The sequence below is a fragment of the Melospiza georgiana genome, chromosome 16 (assembly GCF_028018845.1).
Source record: "Melospiza georgiana isolate bMelGeo1 chromosome 16, bMelGeo1.pri, whole genome shotgun sequence".
Classification (NCBI taxonomy): domain Eukaryota; kingdom Metazoa; phylum Chordata; class Aves; order Passeriformes; family Passerellidae; genus Melospiza; species Melospiza georgiana.
Window position 1 is genome coordinate 4,780,941 of NC_080445.1, and position 19,383 is coordinate 4,800,323.

Here is a 19,383-nt window from a genome sequence, read left to right on the forward strand (position 1 = left end):
TCTTGTCAGAAAATTGTTGACACATTTCATTTTCATTGGGAAGCTGATTCTTGGAAGGATTGCTAAACCTAAATATTTTTCATTTTTAAAGGAAATCAACAAGAAGCTCGAAATATTATATGTTATGGTATTAATGGTGTATAAAAACCCAATGAGATATTCAGAAACCATGAACAGGAACAGAGTAATTACTTTGTAGAGGTTATTTTAAGTAGAATATCATGTGTATGGGAGAGAGTTTGAGGTTTCTTTGTATAAAGGTTACCACTGTACATTATTTATATAAAAAGAAAGAATGAGTGTTTGTATCTGTATTAATTATTGAAGTATTTCTAGAGAGCCCACAAACTCTGACTTTTTCATAAAATCTAGGCTGTGCAGTGCAGTGGGATCTGAGACCCTAAGCCAGTGATCTTTGTGGCAGATATTATTGCTCAGCCCATTGTTACCAGCCCTACCTTTGGCAACTCTGTTCTGAGTACTCTCCATTTCATTAACAGATGGAGGCAGAGTTCTTCACTAAATAAATAAAAGGGTTTATTCCCTTTTACAAGAGGTCATTTAATGAGTGAAAATGCAGCCTTAGGATAGGTCAGCCCCCTGGTATCTCAGATAAAATGTGTGCTCCTTTGACCTCCATGGGTCTAGCTCCACCTTAGCAAAATCAGGTGTTGGTTTCTGAAGCATTCTGTGACCTTTTGCATGAGGGAAGGTGACAGGGACAGCAGCAGTGACATCTGCAGTGACAGCCCCTGTTCCTCTGGGGGGAACACACCAGCAGTGACTGATGTTCATTAGTTATTTGCCTTGCACACGTGTGGTGTGAAGGGGCAGGAGCTCCGCACTTGCTGAAATGAGACGCCCCTCCTTCAAAGAGCCTGGGCTGGGGGTACCTGGCCCCCAAAGCTGCTCCTGCTTGCAGGGGATGGGTGCTGCCTTTGCTCTGAGCGGATTGCTCTGTTCTGTGTGCCTAAAGATCATCTGAGTGTACTTAATTGTCTCTCAGCTGCAGCATGGCAGCCTGCAGAGCTGCTGAAAAGAGAGGAGTTGTTGGCATTATGGATGGTATTTATTTAAAGCTGCTCATTGTGCTTGGCAGAGGCTGCCTGGGGTGGGGGGGGGGCTGTGATGAGTGCAAAACTACCTATGCAGATGGATTTAATTCCTGGGAATGTGTACAGCTGTATAAAATACGTGGTGAGTCTCAAATTCTTTTGACATTCCTGGTACCAAACACATCCAGGCTTGTTTGAAAGTGTCAGTTAATTATTTTCATGTATTATGACTCCCAAAAGGCACAATGTAAATTCACATGTACATATATATAAGTGTTCCTAGGAAAGCATGTCTAAAGAGCTCCAAATGAGTGATTTTATGCTCTCAAAACAATAATGTTCCAGGCTAATTCCACAGGCTTTTTATTGCTTTGCTGTTTAGGTCCATTTTTGAAGACAGTGAGGCCATCACAGCTCTATAGAGAAAGGACATTTATCTTCCCAATGCAGTGTGACCTTCTCATTCATAAGTGGAGGCATTTCCTTTCAGGATAATGAGCACCTTTTTATTTAGGCCAGGCAGGATCCACAGTCCTTGTGCAATTCCTACAGCCCATCGACACCGTACACATTACTGCAATTATTGCGGATATTATTTTCTGCTACATTCCACTTGCTCTTTGGATTATGCTTTTTTTCTGGCCAGCAAAGGGGACAGAGAAAAGGAAAGGTCACATTCAAGTCCTCATGAATATCTGGAGGCTGCTGCATGGCACAAATACAACCACTCCTGCAGCAAATGTGCAATTATATTGCCTTCCTCCGTGGCCTCTTGCACCAAGAGTGAGTCACTATTTTGGCTTGTATCAGCCTGGGACAAAGGAGCTGGCATTGCCCTGGATCAGGCATTTTTAGGGCACAGGTAAATCTGTGGAGCTGTTTATCTGCTAGGTTAAAAAGAAAGAAAACTGAAGCATGCAAAGAAGCTAAAAAACCCAAGTGTTGACAATTCTTACGCGTAAGTATTTACGTGAGAGAGCTCTCTGTCATGCTCCATGGTGCTTTTCCACCAGGAGCCTCTGGAGCAGAGCTCCCAGCCCTGAGCATCCCACTGTGCCATGGAGGAGTGCTTCTACACAGCCTGCACCTGGCAGGAGCTAATAACTGAGATTATCTTGGCATATGTCCTGACTTCTTCCCTTCCCCTGCCAAGTGGAGATCTCTCATGTTTCTATAGCACAGTTTTGCTCAACAGGCATTCAGGAGTGAGGAAACTCAAAGGTTTCTAATGGGACCATCAGGCACTTTCACCTTTTGCCCTGTCAGGCTGCATTTGCTGGAGCTAGAAGCAACTGTGAGTTGCTGGATTGCTTTCCTGAAATGAGTTGCTGTTCGCTCAGAGAAGATAAACACCCACATCTCAGAAATATCATCCTGTCTGGCATCTTTGGCAGCCTCAGCAGAAGGGCCAAGGGAAACAAATGGACCACGTGTAAGATAAAATTGCAGTGCTCCCTCTGGAGTTAATTCTTTCAGCCTAAAACTGAGCAGCACTGATGGGGCAACATATGGAAATATTCCCTTCTGTTCCTGCTGCTCAGTTCTGGGATAAACACAGGGCTTCAGCCCTGGCTTCATTAACCCTCTACTTTGCCCTCTCCTGCAGGATCTTAGAGTGAGAATTAAACTGATGGTTGGCAAACACAGAATATGTACCAGGCTTGTTCTTTACTTGCTCTGATCTTGTCTCTGCAGAGGTTTTTCTTGTACCTCTTGCCTATCCATTCCAAAATGTTATTTTGTTTTTTTTTTTAGTAGGGCAAGATATTAACTGCTGAAGTTTAACACTTTGGATTTCAGGCCATTTTGATAGCTTTCTCCTCCTTCCTACAGGAGGAAGCAATGAATTTGGAGAAAGCTGTAAAAGTCTGTGCAGAGCTGCAATGGGATCAGCCTCCATCTCCCCAGAGGAGAAGGCTCTGGGGAGGTCCTGGCTGCTCACTGGCAAGATCTGCCATGGAGTTGCAAGGAAATACTTTGCAGGAGTAGAGAAGGTGTTTAAAGCTAGTCAGAGTCCTTGGGAGGGGAAACCAGAAGGGTTTCTGCTCCTTGGATTCTGTGAGAGCCTCCTTCAGCCTTGAAAGAAGGAGCATAGGATTAAGAGGAGTAATTAAAAAGATGCCAGAGAGCTGGAGATGGGATGTTGTGTGCAGTCAGACTAGCTGTGGGAGAGAGGAGGAGAGTGAGCAGACAGTTGGAACAAGAGCTGTGAAATAAGCTCCAGCTATTTTGAGAAGTGATTATTCAATATTTTAAAAGTAGTTTTTTAGAGATTTCCCTGCAAATGCTTTTCAGAAACTGGATCCTCTCTGGGTGTGACTCAGATTCCTCCAGCTCTGGTGTTCATTGACACGAGTATTTTCACTTTTGTTATGATGTGGATGGCTGCTTAACTTTAATAGTTTTGAGGCCACTCCTGTTTTGGATGGCTCTTGGCTCAAGAGGGCTGCAGAAACACTTCCAGTGCTTTTCTTTATGCTGCACTTCATATGTTCAATCTGATATGTGGGAAAGACTAGAAATTAGTCCAAGGTGGCCCACGGAAGCTTGACTTTGCAGCTACTGATAACATAAAAGCCTTCTTCAAGTTGTGGGTGTGAGGGGACCTCCAGGGCATCCCTAGCTCCAGGTCTGTGTGCCTGTTCCCATCCCTGATCCATCCCTCCTCTGGAAAACCAGAGGCAGAAATGTATTTGCACATTTCATACCTTTGAACATCTTCATGTCTCCTTATCCCTCCTTCCCACACCCCATCTTTTTCTGAGTCTTTATATTTTTACAACATTTCTTCTACCTTGTCAGCCACCTCCTTCCCAACAGACCATTAAGCAATAACAAGAGAAAACAAAAAAAAACCCTTGCTGTTTCCTTCAAATGCTTGCCTTGCATTTGCTGCCTATTTATAGCTGATTCATTTAAACCACAGTGGCAGTCAATCAGAAATGTGGTGAATCCTTCTTTCAAGAGCATGCCAAGAAAGGATCTTTTTAGTTTTCTTGCTTTATTTATGATTTTTGCCGGAGCCTCTACAGTGTGCCTAAATTCCATTGGGATTTATTTATTTTGAATAAATTCTCAGATAAAAGTGGAAGGGTTTTGTTCCTCCTCTTGGAAGTTACAGGAGCATGACCATGGTGTGTAGGGATGTTTGATTTTATTTGAGGGTATTTCACACCTTTTTTTTTTTTCTTCCAGTTGGAATCTTGGAGGATTTTTTTACTTTTTCAGTGTAAGGAATGCCTTTGGATAGAGAAGCTATTAACCTCTGGTTTTGTTCCTTACAGTCTTTTCCCCTTAAACTTCCAGCAAATTCTGCCTCTAATCTCTTTGTAGTACAAAACTGATGGGGTAAAATATTGCACCTGGAAATTATGACTGTCCATGTGGCCTTGCAAAGTTCATGTGTTCTTTGAGCTTTGGTTTCTCCTTTTATTGAGCAGCTTGGTGCTAATCTGCTTCATCCCTTTATGGGGATTATATTGGTGTATCCCAAACAACAAGGCAGGAGCTGTGGGTGAGACACTTGTACCCCACAGGGGAGAGACTGCACAAGACCCACATTAATAAACTCAGCTTGGGACATTCTGAGGTGTGGAGCACTGCCAGGGTTTCTGAAGTGTCTGCAGGAAAGCTGAGAGCCACAGATTTATGGAATACGTGGAAATGGAAGGGCTGCACTTCTCCTTCAAGGGGAGGAGATCTTTGGTGTGGGGAGGTCTGTGTTGGGAAAAAATACTTGGCAATTTTCTTTTAATATTGCAAATAATTCGTAGAGATGAAGTTGGTTTTGCTTTCCCAAAACAGATTTTAAAAGAAAATGCTGTTTGAAACTGGTCTCTGCATTTGCCAGAGCCTCTGCAAAAAGGTGTTAGCAGCAGTAGCTGTGCTAGTTTGGGGTTTTCCCCCTTGTTTGTTCTCCCCTCACTGCCCTTTGATTTTGTGCCATGATACCCTGGCAGGACAAGCAGGATGAGGCAGAGTACTCTGGAGGGCTGACTCAGAAAACAGGTATAAAATTCCAAAAGAAATTCCTGCTTGGCCTCAAACATGAATTTTCTGTGTCAAAGAGTCTCTGCTAACCTTGCCTTGGTGCAAATGGTACAGGAAAATGAAGGTACAGGCTAAAGAAGGACAGTTATTCTGTTTGTTTTTCCATCTCACTGCCCATGATAGGATTTGATTCTATGCTCTGAACCCTCCTAGGTCAGCTGTGTTTAGAGCAGCCAGCACAGATCAGCTGTGCTAAGCACACTGACATTTGGAAATCCCTGTCTGGAAGGGGAATTGAGCAATGAGCTTCTGCTAATTATAATAGCTATGTTTAAAATGGGATGTTTGCTTTATTCAGCAAAATCCAACTATGCACCCAGACTAGAGGCTGGAAATGCTCTGGCAGCAGAGGAGACAGGTCCTCAACACACACATTGCCAGGGTGGAAGCAAGGGCAAGGCAAGCACTGCTTTGTCAGAGCAAACATTTCACAATCTTGTCCTGGGGGTGGATGTTGTTACCTAGCAACTTCCAAGAGCGTTTGAAATTTGTTGGAGCCCCTCCGAGGCTCAGGCACTCTCCCCACTGTTCTGCTGCACGCCAAAACCACTCTGGCTGTAATTTCCCAAGCCAAGGATGGTGCTGGCTGAAACCCCTCCTTGACCTTTATTTGAGCTGGGACAACCTATGCAGTAGGGCTGAGAACTCGAACAGAAACCAAACTTGATTCGAGTTAACAAAAAAAGTTTGATTTAAACACAGATCTTCACTTCCCAATGTTGTTTCCTGGCTGGCTCACAACACAAGGAAGTGTGCCCACATGCCTGAGGGCTCCTGTTTGGAGTGTGTTTGTAGGGATAGCAGATATCATGATAGATATCACAGGGACAGGGCTCACAGCACCATTAAAGATGTCTTTAATGGGCTATCACCATCATCACCAGCCTTGGGCAGCTCAAAGGAAGGCACTGGCCCACTCAGGAGTGTAAGGTCGGTGAGAGTTCAGTAGCCTTGTTTTAGCAGTTAAAAGATTATCAAGAGTGACTGTGATATTAATGGTCTTGAATAAGAACACTATAGCTGTGCCACTGGTTAATTTATGATAGTCTTTGTTTCATCCAGCAATGACCACAGATCATCTTCTTGGCCTCTCATCCACACCCCACACTCCCTTCCTCATTTTCACTTGGGGCAGAGACTTTCCATCCATACTGCTTTTGTCTGGATTTTTATTCAGATTCTAGCTGTTTTTTTAACTTTCCCAAGTCCTGGTATTCTCTCCAAAGACATTGGCCATCCACTCCTCTCCTCAGAAGCACTGACACCCTAAGGCCATGGGCTGTAGAGCCCTCTCCTTTCTTGGCAAACTGGAATATTTTCCAGGTATTCAACTGTCAGCTCAGTGGAAAGAAAATGTTGCTTTATGGTTGGTAGACTTGACAATAACTCTTTATCCCTTTAAATTAAAAGTGACACACTCACATAAATCATTAGAACAGTGCTGTGTGCAAACACAGTGCCTGGTCCAGAGGAGTTAGGAGATGACAGTGAATTGGGGTGAATACCCTTATTCTTGACTTTGAGAAGTGCAATGACAATGAATCACTCCTGGTGATGAGATGCAGCAGTGCTGACTCATCGGGCTGAAATTAGAAGGGCTTTTTTAGGTAGAGCTGTAATTCCACCATTTTTTCTGATGAATGGATAAGAGTGAACGTTTTTGATGGCTAATTTACAGGTTTCATGAATTAGATGTGGTTTCTTTCCCTCCAGCTATCAAACCTAGTTGGAGGTAACTTGATGGGGAGAACTCAGGTCCGGGGAGGTTGTCCTGGCAAAAATGCACAGGAAGGAGTTGGCAGTTTAATGGATGATGGGTGTCACATTGCCACCACTTCTAGTTTTTGAGATCTCCTTTTTTTGGATTTGGTGAGTACTGATGTTTGCTTTCATCAAGAGAAAGCTTTGGAGCCTGAATTCATTCTGCTGATAACTAAGGGATGAAAAAAAAAAAAGTAAATAAATGAGCTGGGCTTAAAATTTCACCAGAAAATTAAACAAATGCACAAACATTTGTTCCTCCCTACTTCAGCCAGCTTCTTTATTGCATCTAATGGCAAGGGATTCTGTTCCCATTAGCTGCTGTGTCTTCTGTTTGTCTCTCACTCTGCTTCCCAATTCCAGGAGTGTTAATACAACATTGTGCTCACCAGATCCCAGAATTGCTTACAGTACCTGTTTTTACATCCCCTAAGCAGTGATGAATTACCAGATGTGCTTTATCTATTTCAGGATTGAGTGCTGGTATCCCTTCACCTTTAGAGATTTGACCCCACAGCACAGTGAAATTAATTCTCTTTAGTGTCCTCCAGATACTTTGTATTTCTTTACCCATTTGCTATTTCCCTGTCCAATGGGCTGGTACTCCTTAATGGTTTTGAGTTGCACTAATATATTAATCTGTTTTACTCCTGGCAAGAGATTTGCAGCTGACCCTCAATACAACAATTTTATCTTTCTGCTGTTGGGTTAAAACTTTTGGTGGGGAGCAGCAAAGAGAAGAAACTTCCTGCTACATCTTCACACTCAGCTGCTTCTCTGAGGCCACAAAGACAATTTTAGCGGCAGAGGCTTCTCTGATGGGTGTTCTAGTGATGGGGACTGACTCCTTAGGAGAGTCCATCAGCATCCCACAGTCACTTGTGTGTGTCCTGGAGATGCTGTGCTGGCCGACTGCATCACGCTGGAAGCAATTGGCTTGGCAGAGTTTCATCAGTCAGGCTGCCCTTTGCTGTTGAGGAAGCAGCTGCAAACTCACATTTTTTGTTTGGCACTGTATTCTCTCCCCAGGGGACTGCAGCACCATTTGATTAGGATGGGGGAAGGAGACCTATTACAAAAGTAGATTGTTCCCAGCAGAGCTGTACTAATCTTTTGGTCTCTGTGCTCCTTCTTAGCAAGGTGCTGAATAAAAACATCAAGGGAAAACAGAAGGAGAGAGGAATCTCTGGGGTGTTGCCCCACAGCCTCACCTCACCCTCAGCTGCAGTAAAACAACAAATGAACGTTGTTATTATGAGATGTTTTTGCAGAACTAAGATGGTTTTGTTACCTGAGCCCACAATTTGCCTGCCTCATTTTAACTGTTTCAGCCTGGCATGGAGCTGTCCAATCTCTAGGGACTCATCCTTTCCTGGATAGAAAGTTCTGCATTTTTCCATCTCCCAGTTTGCTTCTCTTCCTTCCCCAGCAGCATCTGCCTGAGAGATTATGTGAGCAGTGTCGATGGAGTAGATTTAGAGAAGTTCAGGGTTTTTCCCCAAGTTGTACATTTTATTGCAGCTGTGAAGGTCACCTTTGCTTTGAGGATCAGGGTGATGAGGTTGCTGCCACCTCTGAACGTGTTGGTGCTGGACTTCTGCACTTATCCTGGTGCTTAATCCTTTTAGTGCTGGGGCCCATCAGGTGTGGTTTGTGTCAATAGTGGCACCTTGTGCTCAGAGATTATCCTTTCTCAAAGGTTTTGGAAGTGTTTTACAGAGTCAGTATTATCTTTAGGTTAGAGAGGGGGAGAAAAGAAGGACTTTCAGAGTTTTGTGCTTTCCCCCAGGCCTCAGTTGTTAGGCAGAGTAGGAACAAAAGCCAGGATTCTGCTGTAGGGCTGTGCACCTTACTTTAAGCTAGATCAAGTATTTACCAGGAATAAGGATGTGGGTCATTTTAGCTTGGAATCCTGTCTTCATCTCATATCAGTTGTTCCACAGTCACTTTGTTAACACCCTTTTCTCATAGTCTAACCACAGAGAGTTTTGGCTTATTTCATTATATTAAGCTTACTGTCAAGTATTCTTGACATTACAAGTGACTCTGTCTCTTAAAGAGAAGGAGAGCGATTGGTCTGTCCTTGAGACTCAAGAGCTAGAGAAAGGTGTGGCTATTATCCCCTTGTCCAGTAAATCTTGATAAAGTGTTGACAGAAGCCCATATCTCTGCTAGGGGAGATGTTTTCCCTTTGTCTTCAGTAATTACAGCCATGACTTTGGCGATTTTTCAATTTGCAGTTTCATTTTTTTGTTTAGTGCCCAAGAGCTCTGCTTTATTTCTCCCTGATTTAGGTAACCAGCTGCTTTTTGTGTCTCACTGGGGGGCGGCATTTCCTTGCACAAATCCAGTGCTAAACTGGTTTCCAGAGAAAGGAGCAGCTCTGTTTTTTTTGGTGGAAAACACTTTCACTGCCCTGGACAAAACAGTGGCCTTCAGTCCCTGGGTGTTGTGGTTTGCTGTGGTGCCCAGGAGCACGAGTCCCTGGAGATGTGGGACATCTGGCTTACAGGCATTCTTATTTCCTGTGTTTCCTGTCCTTGCTTGGGGTAAAATTAAGGACTAAATTACATGGAAAACTACATAAGCTGTGGCCTGAGACACATGCTTTTCATTGAGCTGCAAGCCTATCCTCATAAATTATGTCAGTAAGTAATGGTCTCTGCTTTGCCTATTGCAGCTTTTCTGCAAGTCAGAGTGAGTGTGGTTTCGCTGAATTTAAATTTCTGAAACACATTCAGAAGTTGTTGGGGAATTTTCCTCTTCACTTTCACATCAGACAGAGCCCCCTGCCACCTCCAATCCAGCTCCTGTGAGATAACGTGGTGTTCTGGATGCTTTGGAGACAGCAGCAGAGTTTATTTGTAGCTCTTCTTTCCCACCTTATAAAGGATGTGCATTTGATTTTATAACCAGGAGAACTTCAGAGCAGCAAAAAGGAGCCTGCAAAGCAGCAAGGAAATTATTTAGCAATGGCTGGTACTAAACTGTCTTCTTGATTGTGATCTCAACTGATGCAGTTTTGTGAAAGATTGACAATTTCAACTACAAAGCATTAAAAACCATTAAATTAGAAATGATCAGTTAGTTCAGAGTAATTCTGTAGTGCAGTTCAGAGGTTCAGACACAATCCTGCACTGCTGCCCTTGGACAATAATGGTGTGCAGTGGGTTGAAGGCCCCAAGTGTTGGCTGGCATGAGATAAATGGATATCTGACTTTGAAGTAAACAGGGAAATGCCTGCATGAACTGTTGAAAGCTGAATCCCGCGGGTGAGATTCCAGATTGAACACTAATGAAAATTTAATTTCAGTTCTCACAGTATTTTAATATGCAGGATCACAATATGCAAATAAAGTGAAGTCTGACTGCAAGTGGCTGATGAGTTACTTCTGCTCAGTCTCTGCCACCCCCAGAAGTAATCTGTCTGTGGTTTTTGTGAAATCAAAGTTTTCCTTCTGTTTTCCCCACAAGCCAGAGCCTCATTCTTTGCTGAGAGGTAATTAGTGACTGCAAAGTTCTCTTCAAATTGTTCTCATCCTATTCCTGTGTTGTTCCATGTAACTCATCAGCATGGTGCTTATGTTCCTACATTGAATTGAATTCTAATTGTTGCAGTCAGTGCTTTCCTTATCAGAACTGTCCTGGGAGTGCTGCCATGTTTTCAAGTTTCCTTCTGTATTTCAGCTGCAGCTTCAATGCACTTTATTTGCTTTGTGTCTCCTGAATCTGATAGAAAAAAGGTGATATTGTGCTTTTTTTTTCTTTTCTTCCCTCTTCCCCAGCTATGGCACCAGATAAATGTTGTGGCTTGGGCACTGTAGAGGCCACACCACATTTTAGCCACACACTCAAGCCATCCACCTTGAGCCAGGAGGCTTCATCTTGTGTCTTCTGTTGTGAGTGATCAGAGAAATAAGTGACTGAGAAATTACCCAGGGAATGGAGAGCAGCCAGCACAAGGAAACTGAAGTGAATTGGCATGTTGGAACGTACAAGATTCCCTATTTCTGTGATCGGCAGCCGATATATCCTTGTAAATTTAAATTGTGTGTTAGCTTTCTCAAAGAGGAGAAGCAAGAATTTATCTTAGAAGTTAATTAATTTGAAATAGCTGGTAATTAACATTATACCTAAATTTGCCAATTATCACACTTGACTTAGATTTGCATACAACTGTTGCATATAAAATATTTCTAAGGGTATCTTGGGCTTCAGTGAGCTGTAAAAATGCCATTTTTTGCAGCTGTGTTTCAGTTCTTCCAGGGAAAGCCTCTTCCTCCTCCCCTTCCCTGCAGAGGTGCTGCCCTTCCAAGAAGTGGCCTTCTTTCTGGGACTTTCATTGGGATTTCTAGCTGTGAAAGCACAACCCCAGAATAGGCAGCAGTGTATGTTCTCAGGTATTTCCCCCTGATGAGAAAGAATAAAAATTGCTCTTTCTAATTTGAGGTAGTGAATGTGCTGCTTGTTTCTCTCCCTTGTAGAGTACCGTTATATTAATGTGACTGTTATGATAATCATGTTTTTTGATGAAAGCATAAGACTAAAATGATATTTCCAAATGAAGGTTGTTTTGATTTATTCCCTGTATGCAGCACGCCTAATTTTGCTTCCTAAACTCTTTGAAGCAAGCTTTTATTTTATGGTGCTGGCTGTTGCCACTGCTGTGCTGTACCTGTGAGCTATTTAATGTGCCACATCGAGGAGTAAATTAATGCAGGTCCGCAAAGAGAACACTTCGATTTGCTAATTGCTTGTAGAGCAGAGGGTATTGTTTTGTGTAGAGAAGGACTGTTCATTAGAGACTGAGTAGTTAATTTTTCCCTACACATGGGGCTCACTTTTGAGCTGCCTGCCCATCATTCAGGGTGAGCCAGCTCAGCATCAGCCTCCAGAGGGGAGTGGGGGGCTCTGGATGCAGGCAGTTTAGCAGCTGCATTGTCACCACAAGATTGCTTCAGTTTCATTCATTAAACCCTCCCTGACCAGCCTCCTCCAGTGCTGTCAGTGAAGGCTGACTTCTGGAAAGTACAGAAGAGAAATTATTGATGCAGGGAAGCAAGTTAAACAATTCAGAAATGTCTCCTTGGAGCTGAGTTGGTTCCTCTCCTTGGAAACCTCTTTCAGCCCAAGCTGCAGATTCCCAGTGAGGCTGGAGCACAGGTTCTTCTCTTGCTGCCACTCTCTTTTGAGGATGACAATCCACTGACAGTAGATTAGACTATGTTGTCATGTAAGATGAATATTTTGAATTGACAAACCTTTTTTTGAAAGCTTAAAGTAATTGACTGAGTACTCGAGAGGATTTTTTTCCCCTGCTTTGCAACTCGATTTTCCATTACCTGGTTGTGCTGTCTTCAGTGGGTGAATTGCAGTGTATTTTTATATCTGATTCCTAATATTTGTTTGCATATCAGGTTTCTTAATGCTTGAGCTCAGTTATCTATGGGAATTTAACATGTGTCTTAAGTAAAGAGAATTTCCTTGGAGCTTTATGTTAACTTTTATGCGTAGACTTAAAATTCAACACGGAAGTCTATCCTATGGAGAGATTGCTGAGGTACCAAAGTGGATATGATCAGTTGAAAAGACCCTAATGGAGAGCTGAGCAACTCAGATAATCATGGAATGGTTTGGGTTGGAAGGGACCTTAAAAATCATCTTTCTGTGGGCAGGGATACCCTCTTAGATGAGGTTGCTCAGAGGTGCATCCAACCTGGCCTTGGGCACTTCCAGGGCTGGGGCAGCCACAGCTTCTCTGGGCACCCTGTGCCAGGGCCTGTCCGCCCTCATGGGGAAGATTGTTTACTAATGTCTCATCTAAGCCTCCTCTTGAAGCCATTCAAAGAGGAGCATTGGGGTGTAGGATGGTAGGGATAGACAGAGACGAGAGATCTCTGAAGCCAGATCTCTGGAATTTGTGGTTTATTGCAAAGGGCCTGGGTGCAGGGCCCTGCTGGGAGCTGCCAGCCACAGCTCAGAGCAGGCCTGAGAGAGGGAGAGAGAGAAGGCAAGAGCATGGTAAAGAGGATGAGAGAGAGAGAGAGATTCCTGTTACAATACAATAACTCTTCCTCTGTGTTGAATATTCTAATTCTCACTAACCAATCTAGTATAATATACAAATCCTATAGCATTTACATACAGCCTATAAGAATCATTACATCACCACACTGTGTTATGTTTTAAACCCTAAAAACTCCTCTTTGGACCCCTTCTGCCAAGCTGGTAGGATCTGCTCTGACCCTTGGGCCTGTCTGCAAGCAGAAGGAATTGTTTCATCAAAAGGGGTTTACCTTCATCTGGCCACACCATTGTTTTCCAGTTGTTCAGTAACTAAGATCTCTCAAAGCTTACTTTAATTTCAATCTCACTTATAGTTTCCATATTCTCAAAGTCTTTTGCCAGGAAATCATATTTATAAGGCTTTCCTGTTCCATCTTCCCCAACACCCCTTGTCCTGTCACTACCTGGATGCTTTTCCCAGAGCAAAGCTCTGAGGTGGGACTGGCAAACAGCTCCTGCATCTGCTGGGCCCCCCTGAGGGACCCATGTCCAACCCTCACGCTTTCCTTGTCTGCATGTGGCCAGAGATGGCTGCACCCAGACACCAACAGTTCATTCCTGACAAGATACATTCCAAGAAACAACATAACTCTGGTTTTTTGTTTTTTTTTTTCAGATCTTTCCTGGCAAATGCCTGGGGAATGGCAGCAGGGGCTGAGCAGGTGCCAGGCTCCACTCCAGGGCCCTCTGCAGCTCCTGGCAGCTCCTCCCCAGCACTCTGATTAAGTGAGATGTGGGGCTAAGTTCACAGCCTAATTTCTCCTTCATAATTAAAAATGCGTGCATCTGTCGTGCTGCTGGTGATTAGTTTGTATTTTCTTGTGGCCTGGAAGGAATATGGCAGTGAATCACTTGGCCAGCAGCTGTCCTCCAACAGCTGAGGGAGGTTCAATATTTGATTTAAGCTAATAAAAAGTCTGGGATAGGGCTGATGTTTACAAACTGGACGTGATAAAGCATCCAGATCAGCTGCATCACAGCCTGGCAAGTGCAGGCATTGGGGACCCTGCTGAAAATTTAGGCTTTGTTTGGAGCTTCCCCAGCTGTCTGAATAGGGGGTCAGGGACTGGGAGGGTCCCTGCTCTGGACTGTGAGTGCATCCCACAGCATCAGTGAGCTGGGGAAGCCTCCTTGTTTCCAGCTTTGTCATTGTAACAGCTCTCAGTGCATTAAATATGTCCCTTTTGCTCTTCTGTGAGAGTTGCAGTCAAACCATAATGTTTAAAAATCTTTTAATCTTCATAAATCATTTCTTCCAGCAGTCTGGTAAGTTTAGTAGCTGCTCTCTGAATTCCCACTAGTTACTGACTCTTTCCCTTTGAGATGAGCTGCCTAGAAATGAATGCAATGAAGAAAACCTACTTTGTGATTTAGTTCTTATCTGATTGCTTCTCCAAATCATATTGATCTGCTGTTGTGCTGCTGCCTTGGACTTGCTGTCCAGGGTTCTGTGTCTCTGTTGGCATAGCCCCTTGAAATGGTTATTTTCCCCAAGCCATATTATATCCAAGATAAATTATGGCATATTTCCCACTTGTATTTTCAATTTTCCCCATCCCTTTATATTATTTTTTCTCTTGCCTAAAAGGTTTTTCCAGCCTTTTCCTGAAGTAAAATACATTGGAGTCTTTGCTATCCTTTTCTTCTGACTTTTATGTAGGTATTATGCTTTAAAATGCTCTTATACCCATCTAGTTAAACAGGCTCCTAGGGTACTTTTGCCTTGGTGTTATAAATAAAAATATTTACACTGAACCCATGACACAGTGTGATGGGTTCATCCAGGTGCACCCCAAAACCACAGAGGATTGACCTTTGAGGGGATTCCCACTGTTCCAGGGTGGGTTACTCTGTGATTCCATAGGATTCTGTGTGAACAGGAGGCTGAACACAGACTTGACCTCAAATTCAGGACTGGTAGCTGCTGCAAGAAAATACATTATTTTTAATGTAATTGTAAATGAAGTAATTCTTATATCTGGTTTAGAATAGGCTAGTGGTTCCCATCTAAAGGTCATCTTCATACAGAGAAAGCTAATAAATATACAGAACAGTTGGAGTAGTTTGTAATCAAAAATATTCAATCAGTCTTGAGGTGTTTTGCAGAGTTTATGCCATCACCTCTCCTAAATAACCTCTCTAAGGTCTTGTTTTCTAATTCTTCCCCAAGCAGCTCCTGGCTCCAGCCTGCTCCATTGTACCTGTTTTAGCAGCAGCAGGGAAAAGCCTTTCCCAGGTGTCTGCAAATTTACAGTTCCGTGATGTCTCCCCATCAAGCTTGGTGATCATTTCATTTGCTCTCTTCCCTTGCCTGCCCAGGCACTCCAGTTTGGGTTGGGGCTGGCATCTCCTGCAGTGTTTAATGAGTGTGTTTCGTTCTCCTCTGCCAGGTCCCAGGCTTGTGTTAAAACCCTTTTCATCCTTTTTCAGTGCCTCTTCCTCAAATAATGTCACATCGTCCCCAGCCCTGCACAGCAAGAGGCTGAAACTTTTTCAGTTTCCACTGAGCTCTGGGGCCAGGGAAATTTGGAACTGTTTGCTTGTTTGTTGGCAAAATGGAACTTCTGCTGTGCTGAACCCTTAGACAGTATTTTTTTATTTAATTATTTGCTTGCATTTCAGTGCAGTTAGCCTCCAAAGCTGAATGTTTTGCTTTTCATTGTAATAAACTGCTTGCTTGCTTTTTGTCTCTGGTTTGGATGTGGCACTCAAAAGACTCATTTCATATGTGGTGGGAAGTTGAGAGACTCCAGAGGATTTTAATGAATATTTGCTTGAAATGGCATGAATCAGTTTGTAGGAAAGTTGTTTTTATTTCTTTTATTTGTTTACATTGGGTTTTTTTGCTAAGCAGAGAAAGGCTGATTGCAGCCTAGCAGAGTGTTAGAAAATCAAGGATGTGGGAAGTAATAGCATTCATGTATTATGTGTGGCTTCTCTTAACTGTCTCCCAAATACCCATTTGGTTTAAAATCCCTTTTCATAAACAAAACTCTGTAAAAGATCCTTTTCTGAGTCAAGTTCCTGTTTCCCCTTAGATTATGCCAGGATAACCAAAGGTATTTCTGCCCTGGTTTGAGATTCTTTACATTTCAAATTTCCCTTTTAAAAAGTAGAAATGCTGCATTGAGATCTTTTCTCATGGAAATTCAAGAGGTTTATGTTAAAGAGCAGATTTTCTTGATGTTTTCCCACAGCATTTTGGAAGGCTGTGGGACAAAACCTGACCCTGGACCCCAGAAATTCACAGAACATTTTCTGTGAAGTTAGCTTGAAACACACACTCCTTTCAGGAGCTATGGAGCTAAACCTCCTCTTCTTCAAAGTTAAACTGGGCAAAACTGTGTGGGTTTTAGACCACTCTTTCTGCAGCTTACAGAAATTTGAGTGGACCACAGTTCTGGCTGGACCGTGGGATTGAAATTTGGGCTGGCTCATCTTGTGGCATCTCTGCAATAAACCTGGTTTTTCTTGTGCACTTACACTTCAGGCTATTTGGGATAGGACTGTCTCATGGCATGGGATGCTGACAGGACACAATAAGACCAAATACTTATAATTCCTTCTCAATGCCATGAAAATCATGGTGCCATATGTGATTTTTTTGGGGAAGGGGGGGAAGAGTCTCATTAAACTTCCAAAATTACATCCTAGACTTCATTTCTTTTTTTTTTTTTTTCCCCATGTGTCTTGAAGGCTCAGCTGTCTCAGGTTCTGGAAGAAGTGGGAAACCACAAGCAAAGAGCAGAGATGGTAAGTGTTCAATTTCTGCCTTTTTTTCCCCCCTGGTTGTTCTACAGAGCAGCAATATGCAAAGTTCAGTTCATTTAAACAGTGGATCAGTTCCAAATATTCAGAAATGAGCAGCAAATAAACATGGCAAAAGTTGTGTTGCTGCTGCCAGTCTTGGCACTGCCTGTCTCTATACTCACCTGGAAAAAGTTTTGGATGGGATTTAGTGGTCTGCCTTCCTTTTTCTGGCAATTCCTTTTCTCCTCAGCAGGCTTCTAGATCAGAAGCAAGCATTTAATTTCATACTGAATTGACTCCTTTCTTTGGGAGCCTTGATTCAGTCTCAAGTGTTCAAAGAACAGGCAGATGAGATACAAGAGAATTACCACAAACTATTTTTTTATAATATCTGTTAATTTTCTGCTGGGTTCATCTATTTTATTGGCGCTTCCCTCAAGGACCAAAAACAATAAAAGGACACAAAACCAGGTAGCAGGGAGGTTTATATTCAGTTTCATGACTCGAATATGATTTTTTATACTCAGGAATAAATGAGGTGTCAGTGTTAAGCTATTTTGTGAACTGATATTTTTGCTAATGGATGAACTGTGGGATTCCTGCAACTTTTCTTAGTCACAAGGAAAACCTGAGCAGTATCCAAGATGCAGAGATTCATTCTGTAGATGTGATTAATTTTATTACTAATATAAAAACAGGCCCGCAGCACTGGCTAGTAAGTAGGTGCTAAACAGACATCTGTTCTAAAATCCAAATCATAAACTAGAGTGCCAACATGAGTCTTTTTAGACTTGTGCTGAGCTCTAGTAGGGCACTGAAGGGCAGGATGAGGTGCCCCTGCTGTGCTATTAATGGGTTGCCATACGTCTGTTAGGATCTTTTTTTAAAATTTGTGCCTCTTGCTGTTTCAACATCAGATTTTCCATCATGAGAGCGTTAATTGATTCCGGTTCTGGGGTGGTCTCACGTTGTGGGCAAACATTTTTGTATGCCCAGCTGCTTTCTGTGGTGACACAGGCCACAGCTGATACTTCCAAAGAAAACTGAATTAATCCTGTTTACCAGCTGATCTCATTACGGGCTGCCTTGTAACAGTTTCAAATTCTATATAATCAATCTGGTGTTGTGCTCACTGGATGTATCAGAGGAAAAACTTGCTGTTATGTTTTAAATGTTCTGATGTTACAGAGTTGGGTTTTTTTAACATTTGAAAGTTTTTCTTTTGGGCTCATTAAGCCTGCTTTTTGAGTTGTTTGCCTTCAAAAATTTCTTGCATTAAGTGGGCTAGCAGAGGGCTGGAGAAGCTGGAACTTGCAGTGTTAAAGCATTAATTGGTGTTGTGCATCATCCATCAGAGGATAAAGCTGCAGTCAGTGTTCAGTGCCTATTCCCAAGGGTTTCTCAGTGGAAAACTGCTGGTCTTGTGATCTTCCAGTAACTCTTACATCAGCCTCCCATGAACAGGCTGTTTTCTGGGGTGGTTTAATCATGGATTGCAGATTGTGTGGTGTGGGCTTTATTCTGCAGCTTGAATTTATTCAATAAATACAGGAGAATTGATTCATACAGAGGAAAAGAAATTTTTTTTCCCATCTTTTCCCCTTTCGAGGGAAAACCCGACAGTATAGCTCCTTTTCAATGGTGGTTGATGGTTCTTCTGCATGCCCAGTCAAAAGCTCCCTGGTAGGAAAAGTTGTTGTCACCTTGTGTCTTCTGCAGGGGTGATGGTGACTGAGGTCTTTCCCCTTTGGATGGGGCTGTTCCATAGTTGCCTGCCACAGGCTCCTGTGGATATGCCACCAGCCCCACTCTCCTCCTGCCATCCAGCAAAATGCTCTTTGTGTGGTTCGTTTCCCCCCTCTCCAGATCAGTGTCTCACCTGCATGGCTTGATTTTTGACTCCTTTAAATTTGACACTTCAGCAAAATTATTTGCCTGGTTTGGATTGCTGGCCCCTCGCTTTCCTTTTCATCCCTTTCACCTGTGAGCTTCCAGCCCCGGTTCCATGTTGAGCTGGGAATGCTGAAGGGCTTGTCCTGCTCTGGGTGCTGACAGATGTGGATATTGCTTTTAACCAGCTCTTCTGCAAACAGGCTCTGAGTGAAATGGAACAAACACCTGTCAGGTGCAGGTGTTTGGGACAGTCACCTTCTGGGACAAACCTCTGTGCAGGTGACACCTCTGCTGCCACCCCAAAGAGCTCTGATGGCTCTGCCACCCTCCTGGGGCACTGGAAATGAAGAGCTGGGCTCTGGCTCCAGGGCACTGGCTGGTAGCACCTCACTGAGAGAGCCAAGGACTTCTTTCTATCAGTGGGGGCATCTCTGGTGCCCTGGTCAATGATTTACATAGCAATTTTTTACATAGCAATATTCATTCTTTACACAGCCATATTTCAAAGTACAATACTCATGGGATAAGTCTGATGGGATCATGGCCTCAATAGAACAGTATCTGCACAGTCAGGGCCTCTCCTCTGGGGACAAGCTCAGGGAATTGTGTCCCCAGGGACAATGGCAGAGGAAGGGTGGTGTGTGTGTGTGATAAGGAGCCCTGTGCCAGGTCAGGTCCTGCTAGAGGAAAATGGGATCCATGAAATGGAGGGGCTGCTCTCACTGCTCCAGTGCAGGGGTTCTTTGCTTGTCAACTGAAAGCGAGCGTGCCGCTGAAGGAACAACAAAAAAGGAAATTTAAATGTCTT

At 43.2% G+C, this 19,383-nt stretch overlaps 1 protein-coding gene across 1 annotated transcript in view; it reads left to right on the forward strand.

Annotated features, from left to right (window-relative positions):
• Positions 1-19,383, forward strand: part of MAD1L1 (mitotic arrest deficient 1 like 1) — a 346,877-nt gene that overhangs the window by 150,589 nt on the left and 176,905 nt on the right. Inside the window, exon 13 of the mRNA XM_058035443.1 lies at positions 16,629-16,685. Within this exon, the coding sequence (XP_057891426.1) occupies positions 16,629-16,685 (57 nt within the window). The remainder of the gene's footprint in view (positions 1-16,628; positions 16,686-19,383) is intronic.